This window comes from Heterocephalus glaber, unplaced genomic scaffold (assembly GCF_053883595.1).
Source record: "Heterocephalus glaber isolate CG9 unplaced genomic scaffold, H.glaber_assembly_v1.0 deba00001555, whole genome shotgun sequence".
Taxonomy (NCBI): domain Eukaryota; kingdom Metazoa; phylum Chordata; class Mammalia; order Rodentia; family Bathyergidae; genus Heterocephalus; species Heterocephalus glaber.
In genome coordinates this window covers 9,956,754-9,973,277 of record NW_028258346.1, presented here as the reverse complement: position 1 = coordinate 9,973,277, position 16,524 = coordinate 9,956,754, and the positions used below count along the sequence as shown (strand labels likewise).

Sequence of the window (16,524 nt, the reverse complement as noted above, 5' to 3'; positions counted from 1 at the left end):
TTCCATTTTCTGTGAAAATCAACTCTGCATCTCCTAACCATAGAAATAACAGCTCCTGTAACTCTAAAAGGCCCCTAATTGTGAAAGCTCTTCAGAATTTTGGAGTTGAAAGCCTCCGTGCTTTGCTGCTGAGCAACACTGCCTCACTGTGAATTCCCTCTAACTCTGCTCTTACCTGGGAGTTTCCTTGCCTTTACCCATTCCATGAGATGGCCCTGCATTGCAGTTTCTGAAAAGTCAGCTATGGAGGAAGACACCCTCCCTTGTGTAAACTTGTTCTACTGGCAACCAGGAGTTGTACAGTACTCCTGTGGTCACCACTTTTCTTTGACCACATTCACTCTTCAAGAGTCAGCCAGTGCCCTCATGCCTACAAAATAGAGGTTACCTGTATTATTGCCCTTTTCTAAGCAGCAGTTTTTGTTTCATTACTGCTAACTTGCTGGGAAGGGATGCACTTTATTTTCAATCAAAATATTTAAAATATTTTATAAGATATTACCAAAACAAAGCCTATATGTAAAGATTAATTTTCATAATTTAAGATTTTTATGGAATGCCTATAGTTGTACCATAAGACATCATTTCCCATTCAGCTGTCACACCAAAACACTGAATAGGAGAGTAAGATTTATGTAAAAATGTATTGTTGGCAGTTAATGGAAAACTGTTTTTTTTTAATATATGGAAATGATTCCTAGTAATTGTTAGTCATTAGAATTGTCCCCTTTCCTGCCATCAGACTGACATTTTAGCATCTGAAACTGATTCTCAGTGGATCCAGTGGCTGTCATATTCTTCTCTAAGACTATAGGGTGTCAGAGTTTCAAGATAACATTATTAAAATAAAACCTTGTGCTCAAATCAAGCACGTCAGAGAATCAGTGTTGTATAACAGCTTGAAAGCTCTGGGCTTGCTAAGTAGATACCATCACAGCTTGTCAGAATCATCAACCACCAACTGGGATGTGATATAAGAGTTTAAAGGAGCACTGTTGTCTTTCCCCTGGAAGAAATTAATACTTAAAACGGAAGCTTTCACCCTCTTTACATTTCTCTGAATTGAACTGATTGATTGTTTCATTCTAGACAAAACATTCATAATCTTTCTACGAATTTAATCACTATGCTTCTTTTCCAAATTCTTGCCTTTATGTAATAGTTTCTGGTTAAATTTTTTTTTTTAGTTTAAGCATTTATGACTGGAACAATTAGAGCCACTTTATCTGAACTTTTAAAAAATTAATTTAAGTGGTAACAAAAGAAAGCATCCTGTCACTTTCAGTGTTATCATCTGTAGCCTCAACATCAGGTAATTGGATTAGGCACAATGAAAAAACTTATTTAACAAATTCCACATGTCATTGTAAAACTAAATCTAAAATGAAAGGCAAATTATTTTTCAGTTGATATGAATAACCAATGCTTTTATTCTGTAATCTATTCGGTCCAAACATTTGATTGAGAAACAATTAATTATGACACTTTTCACTTGTTCCAATCACAGCAATAAGTATTCAAAAACTACAAGTGCAATAACTCATATAACAATTATAACGCAATCTTAAATCATAGAGTGTGGTTTAAATTGGGGTTTATAACACTCAATTGGATAACATATCTGCTTTTACTTGCATGATGCTGTAGCTGTTCCATTCACATATGGCGCTAACCACTTTGGTGTCCTGGACAAATTTTACCTGCTACCATCTCCATCTCTGCCTGAGGGCTTTTTCCAGGAAAGGATATTGGATCCTATCAGAGCCAGAAACTCACAACTAGAAGCTTTCAAATAAATTTATTCCAACTTCTTATCTCTTGAATGGAATAAAAATGGGTTCTAGGTTATTTCTCAGGATGTTAGTTGCCTAGATAATGCAATTTTAAAGGCTGCCTTTCTTTTTCAGTTCAAATTTCTTACTTCTCTGTATTTCTGTACCATTGATATAAATGGCATGTATTTGAATTCTTATCTCAGCTCAGGCTTAGGTGTTGGAGAAATCCAGACTAAAACATTCATTCACAAACCTTTTAGTTGTGCTGCCTCCCTTGTATCACCAAATTTTCAATGTCCTTAGCTTTTATTGTCAAGAAAAATATCGTTCTCTACTTACATAGGAATTGGTTAGAATAGTTCCCTGGGTAAGAATTTTATAGATTATATTTCACTCTCTATATTTTTTTCTTTTTTCTTCTCACCTTCAACAAACTCTTCTTGAAGCATTTATTATTTCAGACAATCCTCTCACGTTGTATTTACTCTTCAAATCACCAAACCCAGCAACAGGCTCAAACTAATCCAGAACACTAAAGTGTTCTTGTCAAAGTAATTTCACTTTTAAACCCAAAGACCAGATATTGGTCTTCATCAATCTCAGAATCTCAGCAGAGACCACTGGGCATAGCCTACTGCTTGTGGACCTTCACCTTTCAGTGCCTGTCTCTCTGAAACATCTGTTTTCACTCCTTAAATGGTTTATCTGTTTAATATACTTTTGCAAAACCCAAAACATCTTCTGTTTTTACTTTCCCTAATGTTAGAAAATGGAGCCACATTTTACTCAAAGGGTGCAAATAAACACCTACAAGAATTTGTGTAATTTGCCTTTTGTCTTGTCAATGATTAATGTATTTTAAAACAAAACTAAAAACCTCTTTTGTAAATAGCACATCATATCTCCACTTTCTCTAACCTTTTAATATCTTCTTTCTCCTGAAATTCTTGGCCAAATTATCAATATTTTAAGTCTAAACAATAAAATATATTTCCAACTCATATCTGACCCATACTATCTTTCCCTAATCTACACTTGACACAGGGTAACTTTCTATTCTTTTTTATTATTTTATTTTTTAATTTTATTTTTTAAGCAGAAGCCCAGTTGACTAAGGGGAAATTTCAGTTCTTCCTGAAGCCTACAAGTCTATCAGAATCTGGCTTTGTACTCGCATTGAAACATCATTAACTAACTTTCCAATTTTTACATAAGCTTCTGTCATACATCCCAAGTCACCTTAGGCACTGAGTCTTTTTTAGTGCTCATAGAAACCAAAAAACTATAAAAAGAAAGAAAAGTATGTAAGAAAGTAAATATTTAGAATAAGTAAATCCTAATAAATTACAAATTTTTGAACATTACAAATTCTAAGAGCATCATAAAACTGTATACTCCAATTGTGTCTTCACATCATTAAAATTGTATAACATAAATTTATAAAGAAATAAAAAATAATTCAATCTTATTTGCATTGTGACTGCTATATATTTATCTTATATTATTTCATATGGAAGCTGTAAGAATTTAGAGTGACATACCAGCATTTAAACTATACAAGCACATAAATTCTTATGATTTTAATCTCATTTGTTAATCAAAATAGAAAAATAAATTTTATATTTACAATTTTGTATGTTGCAGTATCCATTTCTGATACATGAGAGCTTTTGTTTCATCTAGGCATCAACAAGACCTAAATCTTCTATAATAGAACATCTTATAATTTGAAAATTGTCTACCAATTGCCTCTTTCTTATAACATTTCAAATTTTTTTTTCCTTCAAAGTCCTCACCTTTACAGTATGAGGTGCCAAAGCAGATACCCTTTTAAAAGCCTTTTAAAAGCTTTCTTAAAATGGGTGAAGAAGTATTGCTGCAAGACATTTTCTTGCAGGGATTGTTAACCATAAGTTAACTATAATGAGGAAACTGCCAAGTGAACCACCAACTGATTATCCATTCGCTAGACTCCCCCCAAAATTATTATATTATATATCTAATCCTAGTGATTTTTATAATCCTTGTACTAAACATCTCCAGGTAAAACCACATCCATGTTGATAAGACAAAAAGGAGATTTTCATATGGGAATTAAAAGAACAGTGTCAGTCAATGTTCATTTTTAAACTTTTGCCTCAACAAAAGGATTTAGAAGGGAAAAGGAAAACCTGGAAAAAAGCAGTACAAGAAGTTACAAATCAAAGAAATGAAAATGGAGAAAAAGGAGCCACTCACATTCTGCAGAAATTTGTCTTTATTGATAAAAAAGCAGGAAACAATAAACATTAATTCCTCAATTTTGATTGTAGACCAAATACACCCCCAAATTCCGTCCAAGAGTGATATGCAAATAACCCTCTAATTCATCCAGCTCCAAGACAACACTCTGACTCAAACCTCATTGAACAGAGTCAAGTTGTACTGTGTAATGTTCTTTCTCCTCTTACATCCAGACTCATTAATGTCCAAGAAGACTGGTACATCCTTTGATAGAGTACGGGGTCTTGCAAAGAATGAGTTTTTGAGGGTCTAGGAGATTAAAGCCTTAGCAAAAGTGGCTTTACACAGTAGGAAAAAAGTGAAAACTACTCTTCAAATAATTGGCTACTTTTTAGCTTTGTTACTACTATCCACTGGATAGAATCACTTTCATGAGCAAGCATAATATATGAAAATAAGTAAATATGTATACAGTGAATGACTGTATGTATGAATAATATATGTATCCTTTGTAGTTCTATGCATTTATGTCAGGAAGTAATTAAAACATGGATTTTAGAATACAATCAACATAAATTTGAATAAATGTTGCTTACTAAGCTCTCTTGTCTTCTGTTGATATGATTAGAAAAGAAATGGAAAGATGATAGATTTACTTAATAAGGATAATCACATTAAATATTAATGTCCTAATTTTCTAATTAAAATGTAGAGATTGTCATATTTGATAAAATAGAAAACCCCAAAGAGAACCTAAATAAATATAAAATGAGGGATAGTTTAAAAGAAAAAGGTGAAAATGCCAAATATGGCCGTGGATTTCAACGCTATTAATTGATTGATCAATGAGACAAAATACAATAAAAGTAAAAAGAAGAGTCAAATAACCTTATCAGCCAATTTTATCTAATTGACATATACAGAACACTCCAACCCACAGAATATTCTTTTTGTTGGGTATATTAGGATTTACCAAATGAGGTCATAAATTACTCTAAGTCATGAAATAACTTTGAGTAAATTTAAAGACATTATATAAAGCACTCTGATTTGAAAGTAATTTGAAAATAATTAACAACTTTTAAATAATACATGGATCAAATATGATATTTTAAAAATTAGAGAATATTTTGTTTGAAAGTATAAAGGAAATATAAAACAGCATTTTGAATAGAACGTGAAAATACAAATATAAAAAATTTGTGTGATGCCACTGAAGGATGATACAGTGGGACATGGATCATAATAAATGCCGGTAACACAAAAATATTTTTAAGAAAATACCTTTAACTTAAATAGAAGAAATGTGTTCTTAAATGAACTACAAAATAGAAAAATAAAAAAGTAAATAATATAAAAAATCTGTTTCATTCAGACAAACAGTAAAATTAAGAAACCATAATATATTGATGAGAAAAATGTCAGTATACAAAAATGACAAGGTAAGCAATGAGAGTAGTCTCTCCAGATTCTCTAGTTATTAAAAGGATAATAGGGAATTATTATAAATGACTAAGAATATGACCGTAATTTTACAACTTGTGAATCAGAAATCATTTCTGTTATGGTTGGAAATCTGAGGGCCTTTCAAAGGTCCATGCTGTAGAGACTTGGTTCCCAGCTTGATGACGTTGGCACCCAATGGGGACTACAAGAAGTAGGGACCAGAAGAAGGTCTTTGTGTCCCTGGGAACTTCACCTTGAAGGGGACTATGGAACCTCAGTCATTTCCTTTTCTTCTTTGCTGCTCATCTAAGTACTAAACAGTCTTTCTCTGTCAGGCTGTCCTGCAGTGAAATACTATCTTATGATGCATCTAAAAGCAACAGGATCAAACAATCATGAGTTGGAATATGCAAGGCTATGAATCAAAGTAAAACTCTTCCTTTGCTAAGTTTATTCTCTCACATAGTTGTTTTTTTTTTAATGGTACAACTTTTATTGGCCTCATGTAAAGCTTATTCTATTAAACCAACATAATTTCTTTCTGATTATTAAATGTCTATCATAAACAAAATACATTCTCAAAGTTCTGTAGAGATTTAAGTAATGGGGCAAAGACTAAGTTTGGAAACACCTTTTATTTTTTTCGCGGTACCAGGGATCAAACTCAGTACCTAGTGCTTGCCAGTCAGGCAAGGTGCCGCTGAGCCACATCCCCGGTGGAAACACCTTTCAAAGAAAAAGATGAGTTCCATTTTGGAAAGAAATTTGCTAATAGGACTATATTTCCATTGAAAAATACAACTATAGTTTCACTCCACTTACTTTTTAAGCTATCAAATTTTCTCATTTATGCCAACTTTCTGTCTTTCTACTTAAAAGTACCCTTTGGGAACGAATTAAAAGTCTTTGCCTTCTTTAATCTGCTGAAAAACCCTTGAGAATGCTCAGAAATGTCTAGAAAACCAGTATGTTTTCTCCTGGGAACAAACTTCATAGCCTCTTCCCAATTACCTGTGTTTTTCAAACATAACAAAATATGCATCATTTGATCTAAGGTAAGATTTTTGTTACCAGTGCTCCATTGTAAATATTTATCTAATGGAAGGCATTCTGTTGTCAGGTTTAATCGTTTTGCTTTGGCTAGGGAGATACCTGGCTGCATATTTTTATCAACAAATGACCCAACAATATAAATTTTGTCATGCTTGTAAGTAGTCATAACATTGGGAGAATCTGCAGTTAAATATATGATATTGTTCTTTGGAAATAAATCTACATATGACTTTTCTGTTGCTGTTAAAAACAATTTGTCCCATTTTTCCCCATACCTTTTAACTAACTCTCTATGGTAAGCACTATCTGGTTTAAGGTTGCAGAAGTAAATATGAAAAGGGTCAACATCTCTTCTGTTGCATCCTTCACTTTCTAAAAGTTGGCAAATAGTATTATTCAGTTCCTCTGGTTTCATATAATTATCATAAACCATATCAAAAACCAAAGGTTGTCCAAACTACATAGCCTGGGCACCCTTCCAACCATGGCAATTTTCTCCTTTATGTCCCAAAGTCGAAGAAATAGAAAGTTTTTCTGTTTATCTTCCTCAGTGGTTTCTAACAGCTTGGCCTTTTTTGCTTCTTCCTTTGCTGCTGCTTTCATTTCCTTTTTGTTTTGCTTAGCTTTCTTCAGATTTTCTTTAATATACAAAAATTTTAAGTATTTTAGTTTTGATGTCTTAGAGGCACATTCCATGATGTCCTTGAGCTCTTCTTCAGTGATGTGTTCTGCTACATTTCTCCCAAGCAATCTCCACATCTCAATTAATTTTCTGGTAGCAGCTGGTGTATCTTTACCCTTGTTACTTGGGACTGTGGAAACAGCCTCTTCTTGCACACTAGATTTCATTGTAGTTTTCCACCTATCCAATTCTAGCTGTGCAGGAGGAGATGCACTATCCTTATCAGGATAAGATACAGCTGGTATTTTGTAAGACATATGTCTCTGCAGAATTGTTGAATATAAATTCTTTCTCCTTTTAGGAAGGGTAAATGGCACCAAACACCTGGCATGAGGTCTTAAGAAAGTAATGCTGACATTCATTTTGAAGAAAATAGACATGTTAAAAAACCTCAGGAGCGAAGCAACAGCAACTACCGCAGGCTCAAGATGCAAGGACTCCAGTGGCTGACGATTTGCGTGAAACGTCGCTCAGAACTGCGCGCTGCAGCTGACCGGTGGCTCACTTCTCAGTTTTCCTCTCACATAATTGTTATAGTAATGGAAAACTGGTGAAGTGAAAAGGAAATTGTGATATATCTGTACAATGTTATATTATTCATCAATAAAAAGAAATAGATACTTCATACCTACAAAACATGTTTGCATCACAAAATTATGCGAAGTGTAAGAATCCAGACCACACCTACCAGAAAGAACAATAAAGGGGTAGATGTGTTAGTTATTTTCATGTTAATGGGACAAAATATCTGGAAATACAACTTAAAAGAAGAGAATTTTTATAGTTCATAGTTTTCTGTGGGTTCAGTTCATGTATGGCTGCTTCAAGGCACAAATGCCATGGTTGAAGGCCTGGTGAAGGAAAGCTGGTTATCCCTTGGCACACAGGAAGTAGAGAGAGCAGGGAGAAATCAGGGACAAGAGTATAACTCTGCAACTCAAGCTACCAGCAACCTGGCTCCTGTGACAAATATAAGACTGCATAAAAGACTTCTAAAGGAAAATTTCTATCTATACCATACCATCCAACTCCTGGTCCTCAAAAGGATCATTGCCATCTCATTATCTAAAACATATTTAGTCAACCACTAAAAGCCAACGATGTCTTAAAATTCTCAGTGTTGCTGAGAATTCAAGTCCAAAGTCTCCTCTAAACCTCAAAAGGAAACCCATTATTGTGAGCCACTGTGAAAATAAAAAAAGCAAGTCAAATATTTCTGATATGCAATATCACAGGAAAAACATCCCCATGCTAATCAGGAAGAATACGGGTACAGAAAGGTATCAGAACCAAAGCAATACTGAAACCCAGCAGGGCAAGCATTAAATCCTGTAGTTCTATGTCAAGCATCTGGGTAAGTGATAATGATATTTGGCTACTCTGCTCCTATGGTCTTGCTGTTTGCAGTACACACAGCTTCTCTCTTCGGGTGGTTCCCCTCATTGCCTGCAGATTTTCTCAGTAGACAGTCCTCATTCCTAACAATTCCATCTTCCTCCAGTGCACCTTTGGCTTTACTCTAACAGCTTCACACACTACCTGCCCTGGAGTTCCTTTCCTGGCCTTCCAGACTGTCTTCTGAAATCTAGTTTGAAGTCTCCATAATCCCACAATTCACCATACTTCATTCTGCATGCCTGAAAAATCAGCCATGTGGATGATGCCAAAGTCCATCATCAGCTAAAGCAGTAGCTGGATCCCTGTTCACTTATGGCTACAACAGCTTCTGGGTTCTGAGATGGCTCAACTTGGAGAAACACTTTCCTAAGCAGGGCTCTTCGGGGCTCTCTTAACTAAGTAAAATCTTTCTAAGGAGTTTAATCTTATTTGTCCTTAAGCCTGCAATGATTAGAGTCTGACCAATTTATGAGATACCTTTAAGATATCTTTCCTATTGATATAAAGTTCTTGGCTTATTTTTAGTGCTAAATGTTTCAGCAATCATACGCTCCCTGCAGCACTTCTATAGGTACTTCCTTTCTGGCCAACTTTCCCATCATCAGCTGTGATTTTTACTTCTGATTTTCACTGTAAATCTGGCTGAAAACAGCAAATAGTATCTATACCACAGTATAAAATTGTACTTCCTTAAAATTTTAATTACCAGGTAATCTAGTCTAGTGGCCTTACTCTCAGTCTGCTGCAAAATCTTTCTCCTGGAAAATAAAAACATTTTCTGTCAGAGCATAATACAAATGACCTCTAGTCCACCTTCCCAAAGAATCTATACCAATGTATGTGATCTTTACTGTCCTCATTTCTATCAGAATTCTGAACGTCGGAGCTATGATCAGAATTCATTAATCTCTGCTTATGCATTCTAAGGTTCTCTAGCCAGTGTCTCCAAACTTACTAATTTCCTCTTGCAAATCACTTTAAAAGAATTCTGAACCACATAGTTAGGTACAGTCCCAGAATGATCACATTCCTATTATCAATTCTCTACATTAGTCACTTTCTTGACACAGAAACTAAACACCTGACTTCCACTTATTGGAGGCTGATCAGACTTCCAATCATCTGACCATGGGTACTGTAGCAGGATAATAAAAGACAAGACAAAAATCTTAATGCATAAATAGGGGGCCCAGGACAGTCAAAGCTCTTATACAAGCTAAGAGGCTGTCTTCTGGAGCTTGCCCCTATCTATTGAACCCCAGCTTCTTGAAGAAGAAAGGGGTAAGGCAGGGAACAGTGGAGTGGAGAGCACTGATCCAGGCAGGGTCCTAGCAACAAGGGAATGAAATATTCTAGCAAGAACAGCTTATAGACTAATGAGAAATTTGTTTTTACCCATAGATTAATTTCTGCCTCTATGGGAGTTTTATGTATGAATAATGCTGCCCTTAGCTGCACTATTGTCCTGCCATCCAAGACCTCACAGCATCACAGATCACTAAGACCTCTGATGGAACCAGTGGTATGGGAAGTTGTTCCTTTCCCACACACCAACTGCTGGGTCTTCAGGCAAACCACTGTGGGCTATTAGCCAGACCCAGATTTCTAATATGAAAAGCCAATTTATAAATTATCAGATTGCTTAGGTGGTCTCCATCATCTACTACTTAAAGGAGGAGAGATCTATATGGCTGAATTTTCAAATACACTGGGTTCAGTTCATGGTCAGCTGAATGTAAGGCAGAAACAATATGGGGGACCAAAGTCTGCCATCCCGTGATGGTCAGAAAGCAGAGAGATTATGGAGGAAATGGGGAAAGAATACACCAATTCAGGTCATTTCTCCAGTGACCCACCCCCTCTGACCAGATCAAACCTCTGATCACAGGACACTTGGGGAACATTTTAGATCTAATCTATAGCTTCATATAGCATTCTAGGGTTTTGAAACTAATGTGTAGGGACAGTAGATCCAAGCTTTATTGAGAGCAGGATCATGAAGGATAGAAAGAGATTCCCATGCAACATGAGAAATTTATGAGATCATACATGTGTCCATTGTCTTAATTTTTTAATATCTTAAAAATCATTAGTTTGTAGATTTACAGTTTATTACATGTGCAGTTCATACATGCAAATTACACTTCAAGTTGTTAATTCTGAAAGAAGTATGGTATACCATTAACTTACTTCAATTTGTAAATAGTTTAGATCATTTCTAAATTTTGCTGCACGTTAAAACTGTAATGCCCACGTTTACTCTTCCTGCTTTATATTATTATAATTGGAAACTTATTCCACTTTTTTTTGCAAAATACTAATTGAATAGACATTTAATTTTTGTTTAATTAGTGAACTATCTTTGGATGTTGTTGAAAGAAAACAAAACAATATTTTATATTTAGCTACATATATAAATTTTTGTATTTTTGATTTTGATTTTCTTAATTTCTATTAATATGATTTTCTATAATTCATATCTATAAACTTCCATTTATCTCTGAGTTATGAGAAGTGTGAGGTAAGGTCATTTTTTCTAAGATTTTGGACAGCAAAAGAATAGAATACTGGAGGGAAATAGAATAATTTGGAATACCTAATAAAGTAAGTAATGGAAGGTGAGTATGACTTAAATATGTCAGTCTACAGTTATCTGGACAAGGATGATATATTTTGCTTTAGGATATACTTATAAACTTGTGCAAATGGCAGAATTTTTTTTTACTTCTTCGCCTAGTATTTTTAAAAGACATTTTATCATGTATCTGACATACTTCACTTTCAATTTGAAAAATATTTTCAGATATTCTTGGTAAATGGTTCAGGAAATGTTATTAGTGTTGAATAAGTTAGTAATTAGTAAAGATGATTTTATGTATATTGAATATACATCTGTTTATTATAAATGTTCATAAATAAAATATTAATAACATGCTAAGCATTGTTAATCACTAGTCATTTTCATGCAATTAGATATGTATCACATATTTAAGATGTGATAAAATGTATATGCAAATAATGTTAAAAGTTAGTTTAAAATTAAATTAAACTTGCACTTTTCTGGGAGAAATAAATTTCTATGAATCAGCTATTTAGAAAGAGAATCAGAAGTATTATATTTGTTATTATCTTCCACTCTTATAAATATAGAATTAACTCTCAAAATCAATGGTACAGATATAGTACAACTAATAATTGCTTAAAAATAAGTAATAACATAGCATATTAAGAATAGCTAATTTTTTAGTACTTAGTATGCTGAACAGTGTTTCAAGGACTTAATAGGACTTGACTAATTTTATTTAAATATTCCTTAGAGGAAGAGACTATGGAAGTCCTGTATTCATATAAGGGAAATATGCTGAGATGGAACTAACCTGTCATTCCAAGCTAGAATACCGTAAAGCCAAGATCTGCTCCTAGGTCAACAAGACACAAAACAACATTCTTAATTAATTATGCCTAATTTTCTTTGTGAGATATAATCACAGAACTTAAAATACATTTTATTTGTTTCATCTTCCATCATTATTGGTCTAATTCACAATATAAATTCTTTAATGAGAAGACTTTTAACTGGTAAATTATGCCAACTTCCTTGAGGATAGTACCATTTAGCTCAAGGTGTTACAGCTGTGCTAAGGTATTTCATTTATGAAGTACAATGATGATTGTCACAAATTTATTTTATTTTATTTTTTTAGAACAAGTTACTTTATTTTGATGAATAAAAGAAACAGCAATTGAAAACAAAACAAAATAAACACTTCTCTGGCAGAGCTACATCCAGACTCAAAGGCATGAGGTCCTCTTCCACAGTTCATTAGCTCTTGTCAGTTATTTTCACTATCTCAGTCTTCAAGCAAGTAGTTAGGGTTAACTACCAGGTAAAGGTCTTCTTCATAGCTCTCATTTCCCTCTGTGGAGCCTTTCAACCCAGCCTGGGTGAGTTCAATGAGAACATGACCATAGTGTGTGAGTCGATGAATGACTTTCTCTATGATTCTCTTTTTATTTATAAGTTCCTCTTCAGAGTCTATTTCTAATTCGATTTCCTTCAAGTACCAGTTAACAAGTTCACTCCTCTTTAATGCTGACTCATCCTCCTCTTCTTCCATCTTTCTGAGGTGAAACACAATAAGGTTAGAGATTCAGCAGTACTCAGAGAAGCCCAGCCTTAGGGAGGCTTTGGAAACAGGATCTTTATTTATGTCTTCACTGTAGCCACTGATTCCATTCACAGGGGCAGGGCTGTCAGCATGACCGTTAACACCATCTGGACCCTCATCGACATCCATCTGGGTCTCCTCTTCTTGATCTAGATTGACATCAGCAGTTTCCACCTGGATGATTGACTTATTTAGTAACCGAAAAGCTTCCTTCACATGTTTTGGCTGAACCTCATCACAGCAATGCATGTGGGCCATAGCTTCAGAGAGACGGATCATGCTCTCAAGCTGTCGCACTGTAATCCTCCATGAAGACTTGGTCACACCAGAACCATCCCTCTGGTGAAGACGTTTATACTGTTCCACAATGAAGTCCTCTGACTCTTTGGAAATCTTGGGTTTAAACTGTCTTGCAAAGAGAAGATACCTCCTGATGTCATTCAGGGAATAGACCCGATCAATTGATTCCTCAATTCTTGAATGCAAATGTACTATTCATCTGGCAATAGCATAATCTGTAACCTCATTACATTCATCCACCAGGATAAAGAAGAGATTAAATCAGGACATAATGGGAGCAGACACGTTTATGTTCTGTTTCAATGACTTTGACCTGTCATAGTGTCCACTGATTGGATTTGCTGCTGCCAAAATAAACGTCCTGGCATTCAGAGTAGCCTTCACTCCTGCTTTAGTGATGGAAATGGTCTACTGTTCCATAGCTTCATGAATAGCAACTTGATCCCGCACATCCATTTTATCAAATTCATCAATACAACACACACCATTATCAGCCAGCATCAAAACTCCAGCCTCAATAACAAACTCATGAGATTCTTCATCTCTCACAACGACTGCTGTTAAGCCAGCAGCACTGGATGCTTTGCCACTGGTGTAGACAGCTCTGGGGCTGAACTCTTCCACGTGCTTGAGAAACTGACTCTTAGCTGTACTTGGGTCACCAACAATACAAACATTTATGTCTCCTCGAAGAGAGGTCCCTTCTCCTGTTGTCTTTGGGACACCACCAAAGAGCATCAGCAGGACACCCCGTTTTACTTCATCATTGCCATGTACAGTGGGGAACAAGCTGGTACAAAGATTGTGGTAGAGATTTTTATCTTGACTAATTTCAAACACTTTCTCCCACTCTTCACAGTCATTTGGTTCTTAATGCTCTCAGCTGTTTGTTCCTCATCTCTGAGCTCTTTCCCTCCAAACCATGGGTTGGTTGGTGCAACATAACAGGCAAGGAAGACCAGCCTGTAAGAAAGATCCCTAACGCCAAGGGCTCGGAGTCCTCAAATGCCTTCTGTCTCATATCCATCAACACCACTGACACGGGAATTAGTTTCCGCACGTGCTCCTGGTGTAGTAAGCTTAGAGACATCAGGCACAACAATCAGTGTCCCTGTAAAGTCACACTTGTCACCAGCTTGAGCTGACTCCACAGCTTCAGTCCTCAAGATTACTTCTAAACTTCGGGGAATACTTCCTCTGGGAAGCTCAGCTTGAGTCTCTTGAATACGAACCTTTTGAAAATCAACAAATCTTGATTTATTTGTATCCAGCAAGAACCTCCTCCTATTGGCACAAACTGGATTTCGGCAGATGTTTGGCTGTGTGTGTTTGAACTGCTGCTCTACGTCCTTGATCACTGTCTGACAGTCCAAGCACAGGAAAGTTCCGCTCACCAGCTCCGGGTGAACTGGGTGAGTCCGCACCACCTCCCCACTGATGCGTGTGAGGAAACCAATCCTGGATGATGTGAGCTCTCGAATTTTGTGTCTAGTAGGTAAGTCTTGGAATGCAATATAAAAATCCTTGGCAAGAGGGATCTCTTTTCGGTTTTTGACAAAGGTCTTCAAGGCCTGACACAGGTAAGGATAGACTCTATAGAACTCTTCTTGAATCGTGGTGGAAAGTTGCTGGTTATATTGTTCCAGGTCTGCAAAACTCACAACCAACGTGTTTCTCTCAGGACGAACTAGTTTCTCTGCTAACTGCAAGTACTTGATTTCACCATCGCTGCTCTGGAACCTGTTGAAATGAATGTGATGGGTAGATGGGGCTCAGAATGGGATCACATGCCAGATGAAGTGGCTAACAGGTAGATACTCAGAAAACAGCGGGCATCCTCCAAGAAGTCCAGGAACAGTTTCTGGCATTTCTCGGCCACCTCATCGCGGACTTCCAGGTGCTGGCTGCCGGCGCCCGGTTCCACTGTCGCCGCGAGGTCCATCGCTGCCTGCTGCTGAGGACCCGCCGCCACCAAGCTTCCCTGCCACGAGAAGCTTCTCTCCGGACCACAAATTTGTATAATTACCTGCTGTGGAAATAAAAAGTACTAAAAAACCCCCCATCAAATGCCTGTGCTTTTATTTATTTATTTTTCTGAGCTTGGGTCCTTCTCACAAGAATTGTACATTTCAAGCCTGTGGCTCAAAATCCCATCACACTGAAGAAGAATCTCACATTTGACATTTTGCATTTCAGCCTACAGCAGCATGCCTTCTTATACAGATGACTTCATCTATTTAAAATGTTCTCCAATTTAAATATCTTCTTCAAATACCTTTGTATTTAACATTTTTGCTTACGTTTAGGCACAAAAATAAAGTTATTTGCTTGTAAGTTCTGTGGGGTATGGTTTTTAAGTGTAAGGTAAAAGAAAAGCTAAAAGTGCTGGACCTGTCTCTCAATTATTTGAAACATCTCTTCACATAGATATTCACTTCATAGATATAAAATACCTCCTGTGAATTTTTTCTAAACTGGAACACAAGATATTTTAGTGCGTGAGAGATTTCTATAATTTACAAGACCACACATATTACTTTCTCACTAATATATCCATCCATAAAGATATAAGGGTATAAAATAAGTACAGTTGGGGTAGTATAAAGTTTAATAAAATCTAATCTTGACAAGAAACAGTGCTGTTTTCATCTCATGCAAAAATGTACACAGTTGAAAATATAAAATGCTTTTTTGAGAAAGTATGCCATTTAGAAGGATAAAGAATAATATAGTTATACTGAATGTTGCACAAGACAGACTTATTTTTCAAGATTGTTTTGAGCAATTTTAAGTTTACAGCAAAGTTGAGTGAAAACAGAATTCCCAAACAACTCTGAATTCATCAAATTCACAACTGAAAATATCCCCCATCAGAACAGTGTGTTTTTAAGATTGATGTGTTGAGAATTAATATTGGGGTTCCTTACTACTGTACATTTGATTAGTTTCAACAAACATATGCTGACATATATCCACCATTATAAAGGTCATACACAGTAATTTCTCTGCCATAAAAATCTTTGGTTCAGCCCCTTACCTCTTGGGAACTACTAATTTTTATTGTACCTATAATTTCACATTTTCTAGAAAGTCATTCCATTTGACTCAAACTGTACATAATCTATGCATACTGGCTTGATTCATATAATTATAGACATTAATGTTCATCCATGCTTTTTCACAGCTGATAACTCCATACTTTTCAATGCTGAACAGTGCTCATTGTCTGCATAAACCCAGTTTACTTATCCTTTCAGTTTAGGTGCTTTTACATCTTGGTGATTGTGAGTAAATCTGTGTGCAGGTTTTTAATGAGGACTTGTGTTTTCAAATCATTTGAGTAAATCCCAAGATTCACAATTTCTGGATTGTGTTTAAAGAGTATGTTTCCTTGCTGTAAGAATCAGTCAAAGGGTCTCTTACAATGATTGGAATACTTTGGATTCCAATTAGCAACAATCAAAGTTCTTATTGCTCT

The 16,524-nt window shown here is 35.7% G+C and overlaps 1 protein-coding gene and 1 pseudogene across 1 annotated transcript; both read right to left on the bottom strand.

The window, feature by feature from the left end:
- Positions 1–1,696: 1,696 nt before the first annotated feature.
- On the bottom strand, positions 1,697–7,615 carry LOC101717306 (tRNA methyltransferase 10 homolog C-like). Its single transcript, XM_021262612.2, is given in 3 exon segments — positions 1,697–1,755; positions 6,327–6,983; positions 6,986–7,615. Coding segments are annotated over 3 exon segments (1,290 nt in total). The 5' UTR covers positions 7,560–7,615.
- A 4,658-nt stretch (positions 7,616–12,273) lies between these two features.
- Positions 12,274–15,026, bottom strand: LOC101698859 (DNA replication licensing factor MCM6-like; annotated as a pseudogene).
- Between the last annotated feature and the right edge of the window lie 1,498 nt (positions 15,027–16,524).